This window comes from Syngnathus scovelli, chromosome 7, assembly GCF_024217435.2.
Source record: "Syngnathus scovelli strain Florida chromosome 7, RoL_Ssco_1.2, whole genome shotgun sequence".
Taxonomy (NCBI): Eukaryota; Metazoa; Chordata; class Actinopteri; order Syngnathiformes; family Syngnathidae; genus Syngnathus; species Syngnathus scovelli.
Genome location: NC_090853.1, coordinates 8,199,597 through 8,222,624, shown reverse-complemented (window position 1 = coordinate 8,222,624; position 23,028 = coordinate 8,199,597). Strand labels below are relative to the sequence as shown.

Below are 23,028 nucleotides of genomic sequence, written 5' to 3'. Positions count from 1 at the left end.
CCTGCTCAAGATTCCCATGACCTTAAACATGATGAGCGGCTGAATTACTGCAATTCTTCTTTACTTCTACTGATAACGGTGGTATAGCTGAAGTGCTACTGTGAAGGAAGAAAGTGGTGAGATTGCATATCATGTGTGAACACGGGAGGCGAAAAGACCTTTGGTGCATCATGTGGAATTCTCTAAGGCAGTGATTCCCAACCAAATTGTAATGTGTTCTGTTTGTTAATGATTTAGATGTTGCGCTTTTGGTTGTGTGTAACACAATGAGTTGCTCTGCGTAGGAAATGTGCTATATTAATAATTGCTTAATTGTTTTTTGTAATTGTTGTTATTTTTTATTGGCTATGTTTGGTTTTGGACAAACTCCTGCTCCAGCCCATTTATCAGTAATACAGTAAAAATTAGTGTGATTTGAATGTCAACTTTTACACAAATCTATTTACAGTTTACACTCCTAAATGTTCCACTTGCAGCCATAAAATTTCAGGTTAGGGTCCTCTGTAGTATGGAGCCCCGCAGTGATGGATTATGACAAGCCGAAAAATTTAAGGTTTTATTATTAAAACAGAAGATGCAATATACTGCCACCTGTTGCCATCAATACAACCATAATGGAATATAATGATACACTAGACCAGCTTTGTGTTCAATTCAACAGACCCTGATTTTGCACTGTAATTTGTGTTAAACGTATTTGAAAGTAGTAATACGTCAATATTGGTTTAGTTGTGGTATGGATGAAATCACTTTGTGACGAAATTGAGATAAAATCAAATATTTCTACATTCAGAATTTTTTTGAACGTGACGCAAAATGAGTAGTCTGAGTAGTGCATCGGCTTAATAATTGTTCTGACATTTTAGCAAGGAACGAGTGTGACTATAACGAGTAAAAATGTTTTAAAAACTCCAATCTAAGGTAATTATGCGCTCCCATGTTATTACAGTGCCATCTTGTGGACAGAGACAGACAGGAGTAGTGCTTGTAGTGAAATTATTTAATCACCGAGGAAAAATGAATGTACTGTTCTTATTACACGAGGGTCCCCATAAGAACAATAAGAACAAACAAGAAGAAAGAAAGAAAAGGAAACAAAGAGCATGGAGAAATACAGGAAAAAGTTCCATGTTCAAATTAGGGAAGTTTATTTATAGCATGTTTTACGAAATTATTTCTCTATACTGTTTATTTCAATATTCTAAACTATCGGTCTGTATAGAACAGCCTGATTTTTCCATTTTTTAAAATTGAAATTCATTCACTTCAATTTCTGCCTGTATTCAGAAATAAAAGGACATAACAATTTGAGTTACAAGGGGAATCGTGGAATCAAGCTATAAACCAAAATGTATTTTAAACCTTTGACTCATTAAAGTAGCCACTTATGGGGGCCGATCACACTCATGAAACTGAAAAATAAAGTACATTTAATACTGTACAAAAAGGGCAGTCTCCTTAATTGCATTGGGATGCTTCAGAAGAACAGTAGGTGGCAGTAATGCAACAGCAGCGACAGTGTGCGTCAGCGTGGCGTAAAAGAAGATGAAACCAACGAAGAAGAAGGAAAATGGCAGCGCTCGGTACGGCACGGTACTTATACCGAGGCTGCTCTTGGCTGCAAAGTGTTCAGAGAAATAAAAACTTGCTCGTAAAATGTAGCACCCGGACTTTTTGCATCGATACGCCAGACAGCGGTATGTATATTACACAGTCTGGATCATAACGTGCAATACCGCAAACCATGTAATTGTAAAGCTGACCTTGTCGTGTGTCAAAAATACCAGACATCCACATTTGGATTCGTTCTGCAAACAATTATGTTTACACTTTACCATCCACAGCTTCTGCATTATTTTCTGTTGCTCAAGAATGCGCTGCCAGCTAGATCTTACAATGAAACTTTTTTACAGCGTTAATATTTGGTTGCTAGACCTTGATTATGATTGCATATTTCTCTTCCATAGTGCAAAACAATGAAAAGCCCCAGTTCACAGATCCAGTTGTGCAGGACATCCTGACCAGGATAACGGGCCTGGACCTGCAAAAGGTGTTTCGATCAGTTAAACAGGAGCTGAAGCCGCCAACGTATAAACTCATGACCGATGAACAGTTGGAGCAGGTAGGTGCCTTGAGTCACACTATCCTTTTCTTGCAGTCTCACACACGACTTGTTATTCAGTAGCCACTGTATGCTTTCAGGCGGTGAAGTTGGCCACAGAGAAGGCTAAAAAGATGCTGCAAATGCCACCGGTGTTACCCGAGAGGAAGCCCATCAGTGACATCTTGTCTGTCGACAAGATTCTGGATGGCATGGATACAGCCAAATATGTCTTCACAGACATCACCTACAACATTCCAAACAGGGTTAGTACATTCAGCGTCATTAGATAAACAAAAAGATAAAAAGAAACGTTTTGGATAGACATTACCGCATCCGGTGCAGAACTTTACTGAAAGCCAGTAAATACAATATCAGAAATGTCTCTCAGAATATTGTACTGTAAGCTGTTCCATTTAAAGTGCAGAAATTTATTTCAGAAATGTACAAAAATGATCATGTTCCACATCACCTGTATATTGTAATAATTGTTTTTTGCACCTTGTCTTGATGCATGGTTTCTTTTGTGTTTGTTTTGCCCTCAGGAAAGGTTCATTGTTGTGAGGGAGACTGACGGCACATTAAGAAAAGCCACCTGGGAGGAAAGAGACCGACTCATTCAGGTCTACTTTCCAAGAGATGGGCGCAAAATCACTACGCCGTTGCTCTTCAGTGAGGAAAACCTAAAGGTAAAAAAATAGCCCATCAAAGCTGCTTTTTTCTTTCAAATGCTGCTGTGACTGCCACGACTATTAAACAACCAACGACAATTAAAACTCATAACTAGTAGCTTCTTTTTATTTCATCTTTTGCTTGCATATTTTCTTTTCTACTAGATGGTGTTCTCTCAGGACCGCCACGAGGATGTGTTGGACCTGTGTCTGGTCCAGTTTGAACCCGACTCATCACAGTACATCAAGGTAAACTGAGTGCCTCGCCACAGCAACCGAACTGCGATTGGTGGACTGCAAACCTGACATCCATTTGTGTCAGGTGCACGCCGCCACCTATGAGGATCTGGACAAACATGGGAAATACGAGCTTCTTCGTTCCACCCGGCACTTTGGAGGTATGGCCTGGTACCTGGTCAATGCTCGCAGGATTGATGGCCTCATTGTGGACATGCTGAAGAAGGAATTGTGAGTTTAATAGATGACTTTCTTCTATTGCACGTTGCTCTTCTATAGATTTTTTGGTTCAGGCAGAATTGTTTTGTGTGATTCAGACTGCAGGACGCAGTAAGCCTCGTGTCTCTCTTCCACCTGGTCCACCCTCACAGCGAGTCGGCACTGGAAGCTTCCAGACTTGAGGCTGCAGACACTGACCTTGTCAAGGTGAGAACACTTGCCATCATGAGCTTTTAAGATTAGGTTGATATCTCATACTCCTACTGAGGTAATACTTTTTAACATTTCTATTTCTCATAGCCTTTTTTGCTTTGTTTTTATTATCAGTTGAACATTTAACGACAAGTACTGTGACTTGTTAGTATGCATTTCAGCAAGCACCAGTGTCATCAGTTTCAAATTATTTCAATGAGTGTGGGTTTCCAACAATTTTGACTGTGCTGTGTCTACAGACAAACAAATATCTTTTAAGATGCTTCTGTTGTACTCCAAAAACAAAACAATGCCTGATTTTCATTGCTTAATTGTTGGTTTTAGTTGGGGCCTGATCGATTAATTGTTCCCATTTAATCGGCCGATTATAGGTCTGTTCAACATTGGCCCACATTTGACCAATTATTCTATTAGTCTCATAAAACAGTACTCACCTGCTGTAAGGGTGTCCTTACACTGTTTGTCCACTAGGTAGCGCTGTGACTTAATTTACCCCTCAAGTCTTCCTACCACTGACAACTACAGCCTTAAATCATGTGTGTCTGACAACGCATTTCTTTTTTTTTTACCTTACATTGCAAAGGTCTTAAAGTTGTTCCACCTGTACAATAACCTCCCTCCAATTTGCAGCAACAAGTTTGTGTTTGTGTTTGCATGACAGTAATAAACAAATCTATATTTCTTTCTCAACAGATCTATGCCAAAAAGGAATCCCAGAGGTCTGGCTACATTGACTTAGCCTTGCAGGCATATGAACAGTCGCAGTCAAACAGCGCTGCTGTCTAATTGACCCATTCTCATTTGGAATTCTGCAATTTATAGAAACAAATACATGCTAGTTGTGCTTAGAGTTTGTCTCCTAACCACATTGTGTACATAACTGAACAAAACTGAAAGTCACTCAATAAAACAAATGTCTTTGTACCTCTGGGTAAGTGGAATATCTTCAGGTCTGCCAAAAGTGAAAAACAACTGACAATCTTATTACATAACACAAACATAAACACAAAAAACATGCCAGTGACGCTTGACTGTATAATTATTAATGCACAGGACTTCAGGATGATGTCTATCCTCCCTCTTGACAAAGACAGTAGTTCTAACTGAAGAAAAAAGAATCCCCCCTCTAAAACATGGTGCTATCATAAAATGTGCAAAATTCTGAAACCTAGACTGAATCTTTGGGTCATAATCCTGAGGTATATTTGGCAAAACTGATCAAACATTAAGGCCACAGCCTCAGTCAATCCAACATTTGCTTTCATTTTTTTCTATTGTCACAAAACCCTGGCAATTGATCAGAAGTGTGTTGACTTTTTATCTTCACTTTAAATACATGACTGTATTTAGCTTTTTTTGTTTTTGCTTGCAAATATATAGACACTCGTCTTCAAAAAGCCCAAAGTCAGTCATTATTATCAGTTCGCTGTAGTCTGAACTCAAACATTGAACACTTGGACCTTGCACCTTAAGTCAATGATGTAACAATTGAGCCAAATCACTTGACACGTTTCTCTCTCACTAAACTGTTAAACCCACATTTGACTTACTATGTGTATGCCATATCCACCCCAAGATCCTCCCAAACGTAGTAGGCCCCGAGCTACATTAAAATAAATAATACAATAACAGTGTAAATATGAGAGCAACAATAAATCTAAATAATGCACATTTGTGTGTGTGGTTTGTTTTCGCTCTGGTATAAATAATGAATAAGATCCAAACAAAGTCTTGTGTTTTGGCAATAAAGGCTCGGAGGAAAAAAAGTTCACTGTGTTGTCAGTTTATTACTTTAAATGTTATAAATAGATTGTATCGTGCAATTTCGGAGACTTAAGCACATCTTACTGGGCCTTCTTAAAAACTTGGTGGCAGACTTTGTCCAGTACGTGGATCTCCTAAAAGAGAGGACAAACACACACCTTTAGACCAACACTGACAAGAAATCTTGTCTCTTACAGCACCTGTCAGATCTTTTATCTCGAATCTTCAGATAATACAGAATCGTTTTATTATTATTGCCTCAAACCGTGTTTGGAAAGATTTCATCAAGTTAATATGTTTTACGTGTCTTGCTGTCAGTTTCTTGTTTCTCAGGGTAATTAGGTTGGTCGAAATAACATATTTGTATTGTTTTCCTTTGAATTTCTGGATGATGACATTTTTCCTTTCGTACCAGATGTAGCAGATCTCCCTCGATCCAGTGTTTCCAACCTCGGTTTTCCTTTTCCCCCTTCTGAACACACACCAGTTTGTCCCCATCCCAGTTGACCAGGGTCTGTGATGTGGCATCCAGGACAAAAATATGCATCCATTAATGTTATCAAGACATCAACTGTGAGTACATGTTCACGAGTTTCTTTACAAAAGCAGTATTGGGGCAACATTTAAAACTCAACCAATCGTCCTTACCATGACCTTTCGGTTGTCAAGACCCTTTGTCTGCTCTTCGAACTCCACCCCTACAGTAAAGTTAACCTCATAGTTTCTGAAGGTGCTCAATGTCTTTGTTTCAAACTTGTCTCCGTTCTGAACCATGATTTTTGTCTGGTGCAGCTTGGAAGCGATTGTTCTGGTGGCAAAGTCGATGTCTGCATACAAGAATGAAGGAAAATTGCATGTCGGTAGTGAACACACTGTGATTCCTATCTGCCTACTCTGAAAACATAATCAAAATGTTAAAATGTCTTTTGTTAAACTATTTACCAATGCAAAGGAGTTTGAGCTCATTTCAATGGCAATGATATTTGTTAAAAATGTAAAGCCATGAACTTAACCATGTGGAAAATTGGACACATCATCAGAATTGATGATTAAAAAAAGAACCATGGGGTAAGAAATAACATTAACCTTTTCTCGTTTAATAAGGGGGCAAGCATGCAAATTAATATTTGTGTGTGTCTGTCCCGTTAACAAAAAGGCACGCTTTGGAGGAGTAATATCCCTGTGGCTAAAATAATTCTGTAAGATGGGTGTCACCACCATTGTCCCCACGGGAACCATGGAGCCCCCAAGGACCACGTGAGTACCCCACGGGCCTGTTCAAAAATCATTTGAAAATGTAAAAACTAGCAGAGATTTTTAAACTTACATTTTCCTATAAGTATCTGTCTTTATTATTATATTCTTAGTTCACGGCATCTTCTTTACCATTAACTGCATTGAGGAAATAAGATGATATATTTGAATGGCAACTTACCAAGGGCTTTCATGACATCGTCAAAGTTTTTACTGCTCACCATCTCCCACTTTCCATTGTAATCTGCAGGCATGTTGAATGTGTGTGTGTGTCGAAGTAGTGGTTACTTCTCAAGTTGGTTGTCACGCCGAGAAAGAATTATGCGGTCCAAATCTTTTTGTAGACACTGTTTGTGTGTGCGCGTGCATGTGTGTGGGTGTGTTTGTCAAAGGACAGGGTCCGCCTGATAATTGCCGTGAGCCAGTACATAGGTACTTTGAGATATCTGAAAGGTCAGGTGCTCCATGAACATTCTACTTCACGACAGAACTGCATGTACATCACTGCCCATCTTGGTAAATGCATGTGTGTGTGTGTATGTGTCTACTTGCATGGACATGCTGGTGAACATTCTAATTCCTACTCTATCCCAATGACCTGGCAGCAAAATTTAACTTGATTGTATTGACTTTCAAGTGTCACATGCAATATGGTTTTACTTTGAAGCATATTGGCACATTATAGAAATTAGAGCAGGATATCTGGTCGACAAAATGCCATGATGTAAATGTGCAGATGTCATGCACGCAGAAACAAGTGGCAATTATCTCCTTTACAAAGTTTTATGTTAGTGTATTTTTACAGACAGAAATGTTAAAATATTGCTGTAGACAATTTTTTTTTCGTGATAGCAGATTGATTTTTGACCTGCCTCATGTAATGTGTTGTCAGATATGATAAGATAAGTGATGACAACTGTCAGAAAATAAAAATGACCTCATTTCCTCTTGGGAACGACAAAGGTCATTGGACACAATATGTGAAGGAAGACCACAAAAATGTCATTGCTGCTCAGGTTTGCTTTTTTTTTTCTTTCTATCTGTCTTTCTATCCCAGTCCTCTTTCTATTAGTTTTGGGAGCAAGAGACAATTACTAGTAAAGTATTCTCACTAAAAGGATAAAAACGTACAGTAAATTTGTTAGCCAGATGGAAGAACGAAGTTGAACACTCACACCCTATCAATGAAAAAATAGATTAATTTGGTCTTTTTTTTCTTTGCAAGTAGAGTACAGATTCGCTATTGAATTTAAATTACTCGTCATTTTTTTCTTTTAAGAATAACATTCTATTTAATTAATAATATATTTAATTGTGCATGACGCACAATTAATTCCCTTCTCTGTGGATAAGACTTATTGCCTTTAGTTTGATGCTTTAATACATAGCTACATTAATAATGACTATTACTAGATGAATCCATTCATATTCATTTGTTTCTACTGACTTTTCATGAGTTTTTGCTGTGTCCCTCAGCTCTTTCCCACATTCCAAAAAACACCAACTGGCTGTCGACCAGTCCAGAGAACAGAGTATACACTGCTTCCCACCCAAAGTTTGCTGGGAAAGGCTCCAGCTCACCCACACTCCTAATGAGGACAAGCAGTATAGAAAAAGGTTGGATGGATGATTCACTTTGGCATCATAATGGCACAACCCGTCTGTTGTTCATCCTCCGTGATCCAGGTGAGCAGATGGACAAACAAATGTAAATTAAGCTGCTCGGCGCTTTCCCCCCTTTATTAGCTGTCTGACATTGCAGGAGGGGACGTGATTAATAATATAACAAATAAGAGCAAATAAAAGGTAGCAAATGAATTTTGGCCTGCCACATCTTGAGTGATGGTGAAATTGGTGGGACTATATTGTCATCATTTTTTTCATGTAAATTTTTTTGTCTAAAATAAATGTAAAAAAAATAGTTACAAATAGAAGTTATTATTTTCTGCATGTCCAAATATTTTTGTATACACTGTTTGTGTGTATAATTATTATAATGTTTATAAGATTCACTTGACTTCCTCACGTTCACAAGCACAAGTGTTTTTTATGTTTTGACCACACGAGGGCAATGTTGCTACACAAGAGCCAAGTCCGCAAGCTTTTGTGCATATGGATAGTCTTAAATTCAGAGTGAAACAGCACCACATGCTATCCTGTGATCAATGTTCAGATGACACAAAACCATCTGCCAACCAAGGGCCAGCAAGGCCGAAATCTGTTCACTGTGGTGTGTAGTGTGAATAGGTTGAGTGAAGCTGCTTTCTTATTATAACTTCTCCTGTGAGGTGAAAACACATTTTTGATTTACAAATGAGATCTCGTATGCATAAATGAATAATCATCTCATGTTTTCAAACACATACCAGACTGTAAATTTAACCGATTGGTACAAATTTCCACATGCATGCAAGGATCTATGCTTATATGATTGCACAGGGCATCCTAAATTTGTGCAAACTGCAATTTGGGAGTATTTTTAATAATGAAGCAGTTTCATATAAAATTCTGCCAAACAGACTCCTAATGGCACATCCTGCACTTCATAACCTTGCAAAGTGCGCACATGCTTGTTTTCCATATAGCAGTCCCCTGAGTGTTGATCTTTTTAGCCCTCGATCTCAATGTAATCATTCAGCAGAGATGCAACGCTGCACACCTTTAATGTCTTGTGCGATTGGATAAAATTGACTTCATTAACGTGGAGCTCAGTACTACATGTTTGCATCCACTATCAACTCCACCACTGGCCTTGTCATCTCTTCTATGTCGTTCTTGTTTCAAAGCATCAAAAGGTTTCATGAATCAGTGTCCTCCAAGGAGACAAATGACTGAGAGGTCTGCTCTTTGTTATGAAGGTATACTCGTGTATTCTCAGCAGTGACGCAATAGCTATAAATTTGTCATGAATTTTCATCCCACTCATGGACAAGACTGACGCACGACTTGGATTTTGTTGTGTACTTTGATGTACTGGGACGACAACAAAGAGGCCTAGCACATTTTAATGGCTATGCCTTTTATCTTCCATATTGAAGCTATTTTTTTTTGAAGGGTGGGGGTAATTCATAACAATAATACAATATTATATGAATCAGTGCTACCTGAAAAGTAGTAATAGCATGTCTGCTGCATGCAATCACGGAAAATGACAACCACTTTTATTCCAGACAGAAAACAAATGTGACAAGGTTTGAGTGATTTTTGTTCATGTGTTCACCAAGCAGTGGAAATAAGGTTTACCTACCTAAGTGAAGCTTGAGTATGCGATTTGTTAAACCTGTTGTTCAACTTGGGCTCGGTGAAAGTCACAGGCAATTAATGATGCTCAGTCCAAGTTGAGACAATCTTCATATGGTTGAGGATCAAGAATTAAGGAGTGTGGAGATGTAATCAATGATTTTTACTGGCTTATGATTTCAAAATTAGTTATTCATTATTTGTGAGTATGTCATATGAGGCGATCATACATGGATTTGGGCTCACAGTTATAACAATCCCCTTTTGCTGAATGTTATATGGCTATGAATTACAACATACGGTAAAATCTCTATCGCATAGTTTTATGGGTGAGATAGCAAAATAAAAATGAAAATATCTCACAAATCTGAGATGCTAGGGGGAAAAACATGACCTTTTTAAAATCAGTGACAAAAGTACATTTCGGGACACAAAAAGCCATTTCAGATTCAAATTTGCTGTTGTTATAGTTGTCCTTAGGCTCCATCTACCATTTCCAAAGTTAAAGCATTACATTTACGGTTATCACCTGAATAAATGAACCTCAATGACTACATGAACCATTTATCGAAATTTCAACCAAATCTCTGTTTGATTCAACTTGTTAAAATGTAAATTCAACACACCAGTCTTGAGTTTCCATTTCAAGCAGTTTACCTCATGAGAAATCTTTCTTACATTCCAACTACAGCAGCAGAGAAGGCAAAGCCAATCAGGATGATTGTGAATATTAGACTTTTCATACCACCCTGCAAGAAGAAAACTGTTCATTCAAGCCTCTTTTTAAATTACCCTGCCTTTGTTTACTCGTGGTTCCATCGGACAACGCTTTGGCTCTTTCCACCTGGAAGAAAACACATGATTATTGTAAAGTGATAGTGAATTATTGTTTCTGCATGTTGTTTTTCTTGGTCACTGGTCATAGCTTAGAAGATAGTATGTTCACAGTGTATCTTGCCATAAATATTCATGTATGATCCATGCACTCTTGCCTGTGGGTGTTTATCAGTTATGGATGTTAAATGGCTGAGCCTGCCTGACCACCATCTCTCAGTAACATGCTTGCTTTGATCAATTGCTCACCAGGCTCCATCTGAGGCCTCTCTTCTCACTACTTATAAGCAGCACAAATCAATCCTATGTTCCACCTCTACCAATACCATCCTGTTCCCTCGGGATAAATGTTGCCTTTTAACCTCCACCAATGCATGTAATGTGCCCTCTTCTGCACCATCACTAGAAAGCAACAGCATCCTCATAACCATGTTGAGAAAATCCCATACAAGCACTGTCGTGCGTGTGCGTGCGTGTGTGTCCTCTCATACACAAGTTTTTGGGGAAGTTTGGGATGTTCAGTGGGAATCGATGCTACATTTTTCATGTTTTCTCAGTAATTCTATTGGGTTGCAAAGATGCCTCATTTCCCACAGAAACCATGGGACTGATTGCAGGAACCTGGGAAGAGTTTCTCTATTTTTTGCTTCTCTGCTCTGAAATTGGCCCGGATAGTGATGCATTATGCATTGGGTTTCCTATGTGGAGCAGGAAAGGGCTGCGGGTCCTAAGGGATCAGCGGAGGACAGGGTTCCCAGATTCACATTCTGCTGCATGCGTGGCCCCACGCACGTCAAAGAAAAAAAAAAATGGAAGAGAGATTATTTTATTGTACTGTCATGTTTTGCTGTGAGAGGGCAACTGAGTGGAATGCTATTCTGGTATTCATTTTAAAGGTGAAATGTGGAAAATGTGATGACACTTTGTCTTTAGATCCGTCCGTCTATCCATCCATCCATCCAGGTATTGTACACAAGAATTTTTGCAATGGTTCCAAAGATTCCAACGTGCAAACAATTTGAATACATGTGCAAAGACAACTAGATGGAAGTTAACATGAGAGGAAAATAAAATGCAGAAAGAGAAGAAAGAAGCAAGGAGAAAAATAAGCCCAAGGAATGGCAGACTTATTGTATATTCCTCCGTAAGGCATGTGAACATCATCAGCGCCGCTGATGCGTGGCGTGGGAGTTGAATGAGGAAACTCTGGTCTGGGTTCACGTCTAATTTTTCTTACTTATTTGGCCTTTCCGCTTGCGAAGCTTTCAATCTCACAGGCCTTTAGGGGGTCCAGATTATCTCTTTCGTTTGGAGGAAAATGAGCTGAGCTGAAAGCTACATTACCCCAGCCTTATGTGAGCTCATTTTTCCCACACCGCCATTAGCTCACTAAAGCCATTTGGAGATGCACAGTGAAGTGTCTACATGTTCATCAGAGAGTGCCTGGCATTCCTTCAGTCAATTACCGTCCAAATGGTCTCTGGGTGATTATTCATTCCCCGGGCTTTTGTCTCTGCACCACAGCAACAAATATGTGGATGAGAGATTTGAGTCCATTTTACTTTGACTTTTTATCAAGTCATCATTTGTTACACACATTAAAAGATGCCTGCATTTCCTATGTGGAGTGAGAGTTGTAGATCCATGTTGTAGTTTAAGTAAGAAAAAAAAAACCTCCATCCATAATCCCCTGATCTCAATCCGATCGAGAACCTGTGGGTGATCTTTGAAGGAAAGATCAGAGGGTGACCGGCAGCATAGCCTCTAGACAGCAACTGTAAGAGGAAATATTTGCATATCATTATAGGGCTTTTTCTTGCAATGCGGTCTTTTTGCTCTCAAATGGGAAGGCGAGTGCGGTTGGGAAAGACACTTGGCCAAGTGTACTCCTACTTTGTGAACTTCTTTACGCATGAGGCATATTTTATTCAGCAATTCCAGAATATAGCTCACGGAAAAGGTGGTGTCTCACTTAGCAGTGGCGAATGCTTCAGAGTGTTTGCGAATTTTTTTGTGTCAGGGTTTGTTAAAGGTTTAAAAAGGTTGCAAAATATCTTTAATTCATAACATCTGTTTCAAAACCGTAACGCAATTCAATTTTGGTGTTTACATCATTTATGTATTTCTACTCTGTAGTTAATCCATCTTGCACTTCGACATGAGTACTTTGCCTCGCTTTCGTGGATTTGTAATAACTGCTGTTCTCCTTGAGGTAAGCAGAAAATGCTGTGCACATGGCTTTGTCTTGCCTTGATTATGTTCATATCGATTTCCATTAAACTCAGCCAATATCTTTCTACGCTTCTTTATGTTGCTCTTTTAAAGGCGGTCCAAACACTATTAGGTGATTATCTGTTTTATCCCGTAGTTCTAGCCTTTTAAATCTGCTTCTGTCTTTTCCGGTTGTCCCTTGCCCAGGCTGCACTGTCTCGGCTAACGTTTATTGCCAGTTATGGACTCTATGAATAATTGATCCTGAATCTATTTAAGAACCTGACTAGGACAAATGGTACAGGGCAGCACTGGCCAATAATCTCTCCCTCCACTGCACAAATAGGGGTCTTCTATACCAGCATGTCTGCAGTCATTTTTCTTGCCTTTTCTATGCTATCATATGCTTTTCTTTCCAATTCTTTCCTATTCTTCTCTTACACCCTAACTTATTCCATTTACTTAACAATAAGTGAAAGCATTACAAAGAGCATGCCAACTATTTTAATTATGTTGACATGCCTACACCTTTCACGTCACTGCCGTTTCCTTGCGGTCTCCTAGTGAACTGGTCTTTTTGAGTCACAGCCAAGTGTGAGCATTTAAAAACTGCCTTATAATTCCAAAATAGTGTGTACTGTATTCCCAGTATGTTGCACAAAGTCCGGCCATCAATGCTTGTTCCCTTCGAACAATGTCATGATTTATATCACCGAGTTGTATTCAGTCTGACAATAATAATAATAAAAAAAAAGAAACTACCTCTGCAACAATGTGATGATGCCTTATCTACTAAGTGTTCATTCTCTTCATCAATACCGCTCGATATAAAAAAAAAAGAGTTAAGTCAAATATAAAATGAGTACTGTTTAATAAAAGCGATGGTGTACACAAATGAAAATGATTTGTTTTGTGCTCTGCTTTGCCAATGACCTTTTTGGAAGATAAGGCATCTTTTGTGCTGCCTAACAACCCAAATGAACAGGAAGGCAGCCATCTATTACAATAAATACAACATTCAAACTCAGACTGAAATAATCAGTCAAAGACCACAAGGGTTCCAAATAAATTCTGGCATGATTCAGTTTGGTGATCCCAGCCAAGTGTTGAGTGTCAGAAAACTAAGCCACTAAGCCACTGAGCTCGAGGTACAAGAAAAGAAGAACATTTTGATATTTTATTTTATTTAGATATTAGCGTCTATTCTGTTTATATACATATAATGTATATTGTACATAGAGTGCATAATATAAATAGCCAGGTAATGTGGTACATTATATCAAAATGGTCTATCTTTCTTTTATCTTTAGTTGTTTGTCTTATTTTGATCAAGAGACTGATCAAGAATTGTTCATCTCCAGGCATATACGGTTCCTACAAAAGACTTAACTGGAGCCGAACCCAGCTGACTTTAACCAAGAGACTGAAAATCTTTCAGATTGTTAAAGTGAAATTCATTGCATCTTAATTTTTGTTTTTACAAGGTCAAATGTGATTTTGAATAATTAAACTAAAATGCTAGGCTATGGGACTTTGCATTGAGGTCTTCCATACCAAATGACCCAAGATGGCACAACTATCCAGGCAACCTTGGCAGTTGCCGAGTGCTGAAAGAAACAAACACACTGACAATAGAATGAAGGATGAAGGCAAATAATCACTTAGGGCACGCAGAAAGTAAAATAAAAAAAAATAAAAAAGAGAGGTGCTTCATGTGTCTGTAACATTATATGAGAAAAGTAATAGTGGCAGTTCATCGCAACACCATCGAGGATCAGTAGTAGTGAAATTGCAGACGAGCTTGAGACAAAATGTATGCTTTCCATTCCTTTTATTTATTTGGTTATTTATACAATGTGACATTTGTTTTTGATGTTGGTAGTTAATTCCATGGATTTTCATCTTCCCTTAGCCATTATTCTGGTTTTATGGGGCTTCGTGTGAATTCTTGCCTGGGGGCACCAGGGCGTCTGGACGAGCCCCTACAAATAGCCGTCAGTTTAGATAGTAGGGTACAGTGTGTTAAAAAAAAAAAAGAAGCCATCTATAAGTTGCAGCATTCGCTTAAAAATGGTATGTTATAATGTCTGCTCCGATAGTCAGTATCCGGAACACACCTGTGTGCATTAATTTGCAAAAAGAGGCCTGCAGACAGCGTCTTTATCACATTCACTGTCGTTAGTGAACATGTTGAAGTGACTTCTCAGAGATGAGCACTGATCAATAGAGTTCTGTGATAATACCCCAGAGAGACAAAGACAAAGCAGCTTGATTTGCATCCTAAGTGTTACACAGTAATGCATTCCACCTTCAGGTTATTTGCATTGAACGTGTTTTTTTTAGATTCCCGATTTAATTGGGAAGATCGTATTTTACCATGTGTACGTATGACCGGTACCTTGGACAGCGTATCTCTCCTGCCCCAGTGCCATTAACAACATTTCCACACCTGCTCCCAGCTCGTGAACCACGCTATAAAAAAAACCCCGCACACCCAGCCCTTTCTGTTAGTTCGTCCACGCTGCTAACCTGTCTCGTCTGTTGCCTGCCTTCCCTAAACTGACTCCCGTTGCTGACCTTGCCCGTTTACCTGTTGCTTGACCCAAGTATGACTTCTGCTTGGCCTGACCCTTTGCCTGTTATTTGACCATGAGTTCTGCCAACGCCCTACCTGCTTCTGTGCTTGTCTCTGCTTCGTTCTCTGCCCAGGTCTGACCTTCTGCCTGTCCCCAACCACGAGCCTGCTTCACCCTTGCCAGCATCTGTTCCAATGCCTGTGATCGAGTTCTCATTTCCCTTCTATACAATAAACGTAAGTACAGTGATGCATTTGGTTGCCCTGTTTGACTCGTTACAGTATTTGGCCATTTAAGGTTTGAATCTTTATTCAAAAGACCTGCAAAACGTCTCCATTTTAGGAACCGTTGACTTCAGAACCAGGAGGAATATGTGCACCCGTTCTTTGTACACTACATAGTATATATCAAAGTCTATTGACATTTTGTTAAAAGAGAAGCAATACACAGATGACAATATTAGGCGGATTGATTAAGTAATTTTTATGCTATGTGAACTGGATGGAAGAGAGAATAAACCGGCCACTTATCACGTACGGTCCTTATATCATCCATTTATAATACCACTTAAAAATGTATTTATGACAAAAAAAAAAAAGGGTTCATGACCAAACCACATTAGACAGAAAGTCGCGTAGGATTGAAGCGGGTAAAATCAAGATTTAGATGTACATATACATAATACAAAATTGGACTGAGAAGAAATATTAACATTTGCAAATCTGGCTTGTCATTCCTGCTTTTGTTTAAGGACGCTTCTCATGCTGCTTGTGAAAACTTTCAAAATAGACTCAAGAGAAACTTGTCATTGTGCTAAATCAAAAAACTGACTAGCAATCCTGTTTCTTATTGTATTTCAGAGTGTGTGTGTGTGTGTGTGAGAGAGAGAGAGAGAGAGAGAGAGAGAGAGAGAGAGAGAGAGAGAGAGAGAGAGAGAGTTTCATCTTTCGCTGAGTTCCTAACAATTGGTTTATTTATTGAGCCATCTGTGTCGACACACTGTTACTACGATGTTCTGCAGGACAACTTTTTGATCCCCTTGTTTCAACTTTGCTGGATTCAAAACTATCTGAATAATTTGGGTTCAGTTATGACAAACGTCTGTGCTTTCCATTCATTGTGAGAAAACTGTATCATAAGTGATCCCTCGTCTTTTATTTAGCTTTGTTTTTATGCTGTTGTGTTGTACTGTATCTCTGTTCTGCCTTTGCATTTGAACTGATCAGGTTAGTACTATGTCGAGATACCTTGTGTGTTCAGTGTTCTACGGTTCTTTACATTTTCATCACTCATGACTACAAATCCTCTTACTCCCTGTTGCCTGTTTACTCAATCACATCCAGACTGGCTATGCTGATGAAATGTCAGCATGTCTACTCTTTTTTTGGGCCTAACAAGCTAAGAACCATTTGGCCTTTCCATGAATTACTTTTTGTATGATTCTGTTCTACAGTGGTTATAAAATGTCTACACACCACTGCTCAAATGTTTTTTCTTATATACAAAAAATTCGATAAATAATTTCAAAACTTCTTGCGAGAGTAAGGTGACCTATACCCCTTGCTACACTATAGAATATGTTTTAACCTTTTTGAGAGGGTCATATGAAATAAATAAAAAAATAAAAAAATAAATAAATAAATAAATAAATTAAAAAAAAGATAAATAAATAATATCTGATTTTTGTTTTAGCTGTGCACCCCTCGTGCATCTTTGATGTGGGTATGTTTAGAATCAAACAATAACATCTAAACTCATGTTAAATGGGAATCAGCACACATATGCCACCATTTAAAGTGCCTCAGATCAATTTAACCTTCAGATATTCTAGTCGTTTTTTCTGGACATTTGCTGTCTAGCAGAAGCCAGAATGTCGTGTACAAAGAATGACTGTTAGCATAACATATTTTCCCGTCGTTTAGGTCCAGGTTGCATAAATCCATGCCCTTAGTCTTCATGATGTCAACAAATTGTTTAGCTTTAATGTGCATAGGGCTGGACTGACACTGAAAATCAGCATGCGGTATATTAAACTTCCAGCAACCAGTACAGTTGAACAGAGAGAGCAATAACACCAAATTTAATGCACCTACTCCCAATTCCCACCTAAGATCTTGTAAGACTAACAAGTGACATGGGTCCAGGGAGAGACGGTAGCTAATTGGGCCCATTTTTGACATTTTTACTTGGTGTTGTACTCATTTGGGTAGCCAGTGGTTTAGCCAATAATGGCTGTCTTGAGTCAATTTTAGGGGACATTAAATTTCCACTGCTATGCAAGCTGTACGCTGACTACTTAATTGTGTAGCAAAGTGTCATTTCGTCAATGTTAATAAAATATTTACAAAAATACACTATTTAAATATACTGTCTATTGGGGTAGTTATAATTTACTTTAAATAATTAGTTGCGAGCGGCTCCGTGGCGCACTGGGTAGCACGTCCGCCTCACAGCTAGGAGGGTGCGGGTTCGATTCCACCTCCGGCCCTCCCTGTGTGGAGTTTGCATGTTCTCCCCGGGCCCGCGTGGGTTTTCTCCGGGCACTCCGGTTTCCTCCCACATTCCAAAAACATGCTTGGTAGGCCGATTGAAGACTCCAAATTGTCCCTACGTGTGAGTGTGAGTGCGATTGGTTGTCTGTCTCTGTGTGCCCTGCGATTAGCTGGCAACCAGTTCAGGGTGTCCCCCGCCTACTGCCCGATGACGGCTGGGATAGGCTCCAGCACGCCCGCGACCCCCGTGGGGACTAAGCGGTTCAGAAAATGGATGGATGGATAATTAGTTGCTATTTTACATTATAGACATGTATGCATGATTCATATTTGCATTGCAACTATTTATCAAGGCCTTGAGACATAGGTTTGCATTACATTTGATGTATGACACCCTGTGACAAGTGAAAATACTAATGATAGTTTTAAAGGCTGTAAGAGCATTAGGTAATTATCTTCAAAAACAAAATCAAGGTGTAGACATTGAATTTTGTATATGGCAAATGTCGGCGTATCCTGATTTTTGTGCAGGTGCAATGAAGGCTTACGTTGACTGTTTGCCAATTTGGCAGATAGCTCTGCTCCATGCTAGGCTTTCCTGCATAGTGAGGGCGAGTCCTTCAAGAAACGACCAGTGGTAGAAAGTCGATTGGAAATGTGCTTGAACCACGTCGAAATAGTAGGGGAGACGATTTAATGAGATTTTGGTGAATTTGATTGGGGCACAGGCAAAGCCTTGCTGACATGTCTATGGATTTTATTGTATTTCATTCATAAAAACGACAACAGGGCCAACACAATTGTTCCAATTAAAAAAATAATGGTTACATTGTGCTGTTCCAGCATTAAATGTCCCTGGAGTATTCTTTATCTTTGTTTGACCAAGCAGGATAAATCCATTGTTGAAGCAGTTTCTGTTGACACGTCTATCATAACTTTTCACTCATTTGCATAAGTAATCAGCTCAGCGGTTCAAAACTTGTTCAGATTTAAGATGGCAGTAACTAATTAAAAGGAATGCAATAAACAATGCTATTGGGGGGGGGGGGAGAATAACTTGATTTGTTTTTCTGCAAGCTTATTGAAATAAGCTCTTAATACCGAGGATGTCTCATAAGATCAAATGTACATATTCAAGTTCTGTAACTATTGTGCTTTCAACACAGATCCCTGCCCAAATGAATAGGCAGCAAGAGAGAAAATAATGTATTTGTCCAAATTCATAACAATTTGTGCTCATCATGACTTCCTGCTAGATGCTCACCCATAAACACCTTTGTGCAAGTCACTCTTAATTTATTTTCACACATTACATTGTGCCACCGCATGTGTCAGGGAACACAACTCTGTGAGACACCTGCTGGTTAACAAATGGAGATTTTAATGAAGTAAGCACAGTATTGCTACCCTTCCTGGAGCAACAGAATGAAACTTTAGACACTACTCCAAAATGGACCAGTTGTTTCTTTCAAAAGGGAAACTAATACACCAGTAAAATTCACCAGGGTCTCTTTAATCCATAGATAAAGTGTATAAAACCTCATTTGAACTACTAATTTCCACTGGTTTATTTATTTTTTTATTTCTGTTATGTGTTAACAAGCAAACCTTCCAAATAAGTCTGTTTATTTTACTCATTTTGCTAGCTTGCGAATTTAATATTAACATCATGTGAGTGTCATATATATATCTATCAAGAGTCAGGTGTTTTAATGGACCTAATCTGGTCACTTTTCCAAAAAAGATTTTTTTCAACCTTGGCTAGAAAATAAAACGGAAGTTATTTCATTTGTGTGGCAGAGATGGTGTGGACAAGTTAAGTTAACTTTAGCACATAGGTGACAAACACAAGGCCCAGGGGCAAGATATGGCCCGCCACATTGCTTTATGTGGCCTGCAAAGACAAATTGTACATCAACTTCATCTGTCAATACTAAAATTATAAAATCTATTCACCAATATTTATTACCATTCATCTTTTTATGATATTTGAACAGTTTTTATGCATCTATGATTCCAAAACTAGTTATTCATCAATTTGTTATGTTGCCTATACTGTATATAGAAGACGCTGACAGTCATAACAATGACGACAATGCGGCCCGCGATAAAAATAAGTTTGACATCCCTGCTTCTGCTGTTTATATATTTTTTTATTTCTGTCATTTTATCCTTCTTAACACATTTTATTCTTAACACTATACTTGAAGCACCTCAACCAGGAACTCTTCCATCTTCTGAGATAGTATTAGTGGAGTAGTTATTAACACCCAAGACTCACTGTCGCTTCCATGCTGACATTGGCATGCATGTAAATATCTTAAGAGCATTCAAATGTCTACGTGTGAGATATCATGCAATGTTCGTTTGCCTCGGGTGGACTCCAGCAGACCAGTGACCTTGAATGCCACAGAAGAGAAATGGATATGTGGAGTATAGCCTCTCTTTGGTATGCAGCCCTCTCATAAAAAATTTCTACATTAGTGCATATAAAACTGTCACAAGTGAGAAATTGCCTGCAGTTGACACCTTCATGATGCAGTTAATTAAAAAAATTTTTGCGTTTCATATTTAAACATCTTGGTGGGCGAAAAAATTACTTCTGCGTGATTAATCTTGGAAACAAATTTCCTGCTTTGTAAATTATCGTTCAAGAATATCGTTCCAGATGTTTCTGAGGTCATAGAAATTAATCTTCTTTTTATTTCTTCTTGAAGCTGGAAGCACTGCCGACCAGTAAATGCATGTTGCGTATTTCTGGTTTTATATCAATGGCATAATTTTTGTCAGTGTGTATGCAATATTCTGTTGGATATTTGTATTTTTCTAAAAGCATTGTTAATAGAAACCTAATCACAGTATGTCCCTCTCCCTATCAGCAAGTAATTAATGAACAGTCACAGTGTCCAACTGGTCTGATTTGCTCTGAAGTCTAATAGAATTCAAATTGCAGATATCAGTGTAGACCAGATGCACAGAGTGTCTTACATTTTACAAACAAACCAATTTGGACAGAATAAAGGTTCTGTATCTTTAATGGCGGTATTCTCCTCTCTCGCTAGTTCAAGATAAGTGGGGCTGTCTTTATGTCAGCATGTTGGCTTAACACTACTTGAAGCCAGACTCAGAGGAGGGATAGCAATAAACCCTCTGAGGCACATGTGTATTTTTCTACTTTATTTCTGTGGTGGTTGGAATATAATTCCTCTCTCTCTGTGCGTGCGTGTGTGTGTTCTGTGTCATTGATGCACAAAGCCGAACAAACTTCTGGTTCAGCCACTGACGGAGGGTCTCATCTGACAGATATCCTCTTGTGTGTGTCTAGACTGCAGCACTGGATATAGAGGACTCTGGAGTGATTGTGGAACATTTTCCACTTAGACAGCAGGGGGTGGAACTGGTTATCTTGGATGTGCTATGGACACTCAGGGCCCTATTTTTGTGAGTATTTCAAGTCGGTATGCAAGGTCTGGTCTGGTTTATGCACGTTTTCTCCAAGCTAACGGCTAACTTTATTGCATGAAGGGATGTGCCGTTATGCAACAACGGGGACATTATGCTTCTCTTTGGGTAATCTTGATTTTATAACAATATTTTAAATAACATGTATGCATATATATATCTAAATATTGTTATCCAATATACATATCTACTGCAATTTCACATTGGATTGCTGGTTTGAAATTTACTTTTAATATCATTATTATTTAATATTTGTTATTATTATTATTTGTGCCCTGCGATTGGCTGGCAACCGGTTCAGGGTGTCCCCCGCCTACTGCCCGATGATGGCTGGGATAGGCTCCAGCACACCCGCGACCCCCGTGGGGACTAAGTGGTACAGAAAATGGATGGATGGATTATTATTATTATTATTTTTAAATAAACATTTATGTTAAAACTTGTCTGGTGTTTTATTCCTTGTTTTTATATTCACCAATTAAAACATAAAAATCAGACATTTGGTTAACTGCTTTATATGACAATCTGTGTTTTACGTTGTTATATGAGTTGGTGTCCCCCAAAATAACAAATGTTTTCAACCTTTTATTCAAACACAAACACATTCGGTATAATAACACCAATCCAACTACAATCCAACAAATACAAAATTTAAATATCACGTGTGTCGGCTGGCATAGCAGCAACGCTGTCTGTCACTCACTCGTGAATCTTCGCGAACGAACCTGAAAATGGCGGTGTACCTAATAGAGTGTCCAAATGACGTCACAGATCAAACAGCCAATCAGAAAGTGGGGGTGAGGGCGGGTGTGGCACTTTTCACTGTAATTTAAGCTTTGACCATGACTTTTCCCTAATGAAGTGGCCTGTTATTCGGTACACCTGAAAACGGTGGTGTACCTAATAGAGTGTCCGAGTGACGTCACAGATCAAACAGCCAATCAGAAAGTGGGGATGAGGGCAGGTGTGGCACTTTTCACTTAAACCAGGGGTGTCAACCTCCAGTCCTCGAGGGGCTGCATTCGAACATGTTTTCCAAGAGACCCTCGTTAAGCGCACCTGCGTGAAAAGTTTTAGCTACTTTCATGCTCTGCAGTAGCTAAAACTTTTCACGCAGGTGCACTTAACGAGGGAATCTTGTAAAACATGTTGGAATGCGGCCCCGAGGACAAGAGCTTGACACCTGTTACCTTTGAAGTGGCCTGTGATTAGGTACACCTCATGGACACTTCAATAGGTACACTACACGAGGTAAAAAAAAAAAAAAAGATTCATTGGATTACTCCGCCAACTTGGGGGTGGGGCCACTTTATGTATTGACACATAAATACTTACATTTGTTTGCATATGAGTACGCATACAAAGCGAGGATCCAATTCTAAAAGCACATGTAGGTATACACTCACACATGGGATCGAACCAAGCTCTTACCGAGTAAGAGCCTGTACCACTAACCAGTCGGCTATTTCTACCTGGTATCCCAAGGCCGTCTGCAGTCTTTTGTACTAGTGTTGTGCATTCCAGTTCTTTAAATTGAACTGAATTTTTAGAATCGATTCACTCAAAAGATCTAAAAGCACATTTAGGTATACGCTCACACCTGGGATCGAACCAAGTTTCCACCGGGAAAGAGCCTGTATCACTAACCAGTCGGCTATTTCAACCTGGCAACCCTTGGCCGTCTGCACTCTTTTGTACTAGTGATGTGCATTCCAGTTCTCAATTTGAATCTTTACAATTGGTTAACTCAAAAG

At 39.0% G+C, this 23,028-nt stretch overlaps 2 protein-coding genes and 1 long non-coding RNA gene across 4 annotated transcripts; 2 read left to right on the top strand and 1 right to left on the bottom strand.

Moving 5' to 3' along the window:
- The first annotated feature begins 1,529 nt into the window (after positions 1 to 1,529).
- Positions 1,530 to 4,365, top strand: mrps22 (mitochondrial ribosomal protein S22). The gene is made up of 8 exons (XM_049726287.1): positions 1,530 to 1,697; positions 1,968 to 2,122; positions 2,203 to 2,367; positions 2,647 to 2,790; positions 2,938 to 3,021; positions 3,095 to 3,240; positions 3,327 to 3,435; positions 4,135 to 4,365. Exons 1-8 carry the CDS (start codon positions 1,571 to 1,573, stop codon positions 4,225 to 4,227), a joined length of 1,023 nt encoding a protein of 340 aa, XP_049582244.1. The 5' UTR covers positions 1,530 to 1,570; the 3' UTR covers positions 4,228 to 4,365.
- An 843-nt stretch (positions 4,366 to 5,208) lies between these two features.
- Positions 5,209 to 7,987, bottom strand: rbp2a (retinol binding protein 2a, cellular). 2 transcript variants are annotated; one of them, XM_049726295.2, is made up of 4 exons: positions 7,907 to 7,987; positions 5,854 to 6,032; positions 5,618 to 5,719; positions 5,209 to 5,339 (listed from the first exon to the last, which is right to left on the bottom strand). In XM_049726295.2, exons 1-4 carry the CDS (start codon positions 7,911 to 7,913, stop codon positions 5,286 to 5,288), a joined length of 342 nt encoding a protein of 113 aa, XP_049582252.1. In that variant the 5' UTR covers positions 7,914 to 7,987; the 3' UTR covers positions 5,209 to 5,285. The 2 variants fall into 2 exon arrangements, with proteins under 2 accessions (XP_049582252.1, XP_049582251.1); XM_049726294.2 differs by lacking the exon at positions 7,907 to 7,987 and adding an exon at positions 6,641 to 6,827.
- Positions 7,988 to 8,011: 24 nt separating this feature from the next.
- On the top strand, positions 8,012 to 21,670 carry LOC125972544 (uncharacterized). Its single transcript, XR_007482847.2, has 3 exons — positions 8,012 to 8,145; positions 15,454 to 15,556; positions 21,138 to 21,670. It is a non-coding gene; the product is annotated as an uncharacterized lncRNA (long non-coding RNA).
- The last annotated feature ends 1,358 nt before the right edge of the window (positions 21,671 to 23,028 follow it).

Excerpts from the sequence above, each read along its gene's own strand:
- mrps22 (XM_049726287.1), top strand. The coding sequence starts at position 1,571 with ATGGCAGCGCTCGGTACGGCACGGTACTTATACCGAGGCTGCTCTTGG. Across the intron at positions 2,123-2,202 it reads CCGATGAACAGTTGGAGCAG|GCGGTGAAGTTGGCCACAGA; the intron begins GTAGGTGCCTTG and ends GTATGCTTTCAG. Across the intron at positions 2,791-2,937 it reads TCAGTGAGGAAAACCTAAAG|ATGGTGTTCTCTCAGGACCG; the intron begins GTAAAAAAATAG and ends CTTTTCTACTAG.
- rbp2a (XM_049726294.2), bottom strand. The coding sequence starts at position 6,713 with ATGCCTGCAGATTACAATGGAAAGTGGGAGATGGTGAGCAGTAAAAAC. Across the intron at positions 6,033-6,640 it reads CGATGTCATGAAAGCCCTTG|ACATCGACTTTGCCACCAGA; the intron begins GTAAGTTGCCAT and ends TCTTGTATGCAG. Across the intron at positions 5,340-5,617 it reads AGGGAGATCTGCTACATCTG|GAGATCCACGTACTGGACAA; the intron begins GTACGAAAGGAA and ends CCTCTCTTTTAG.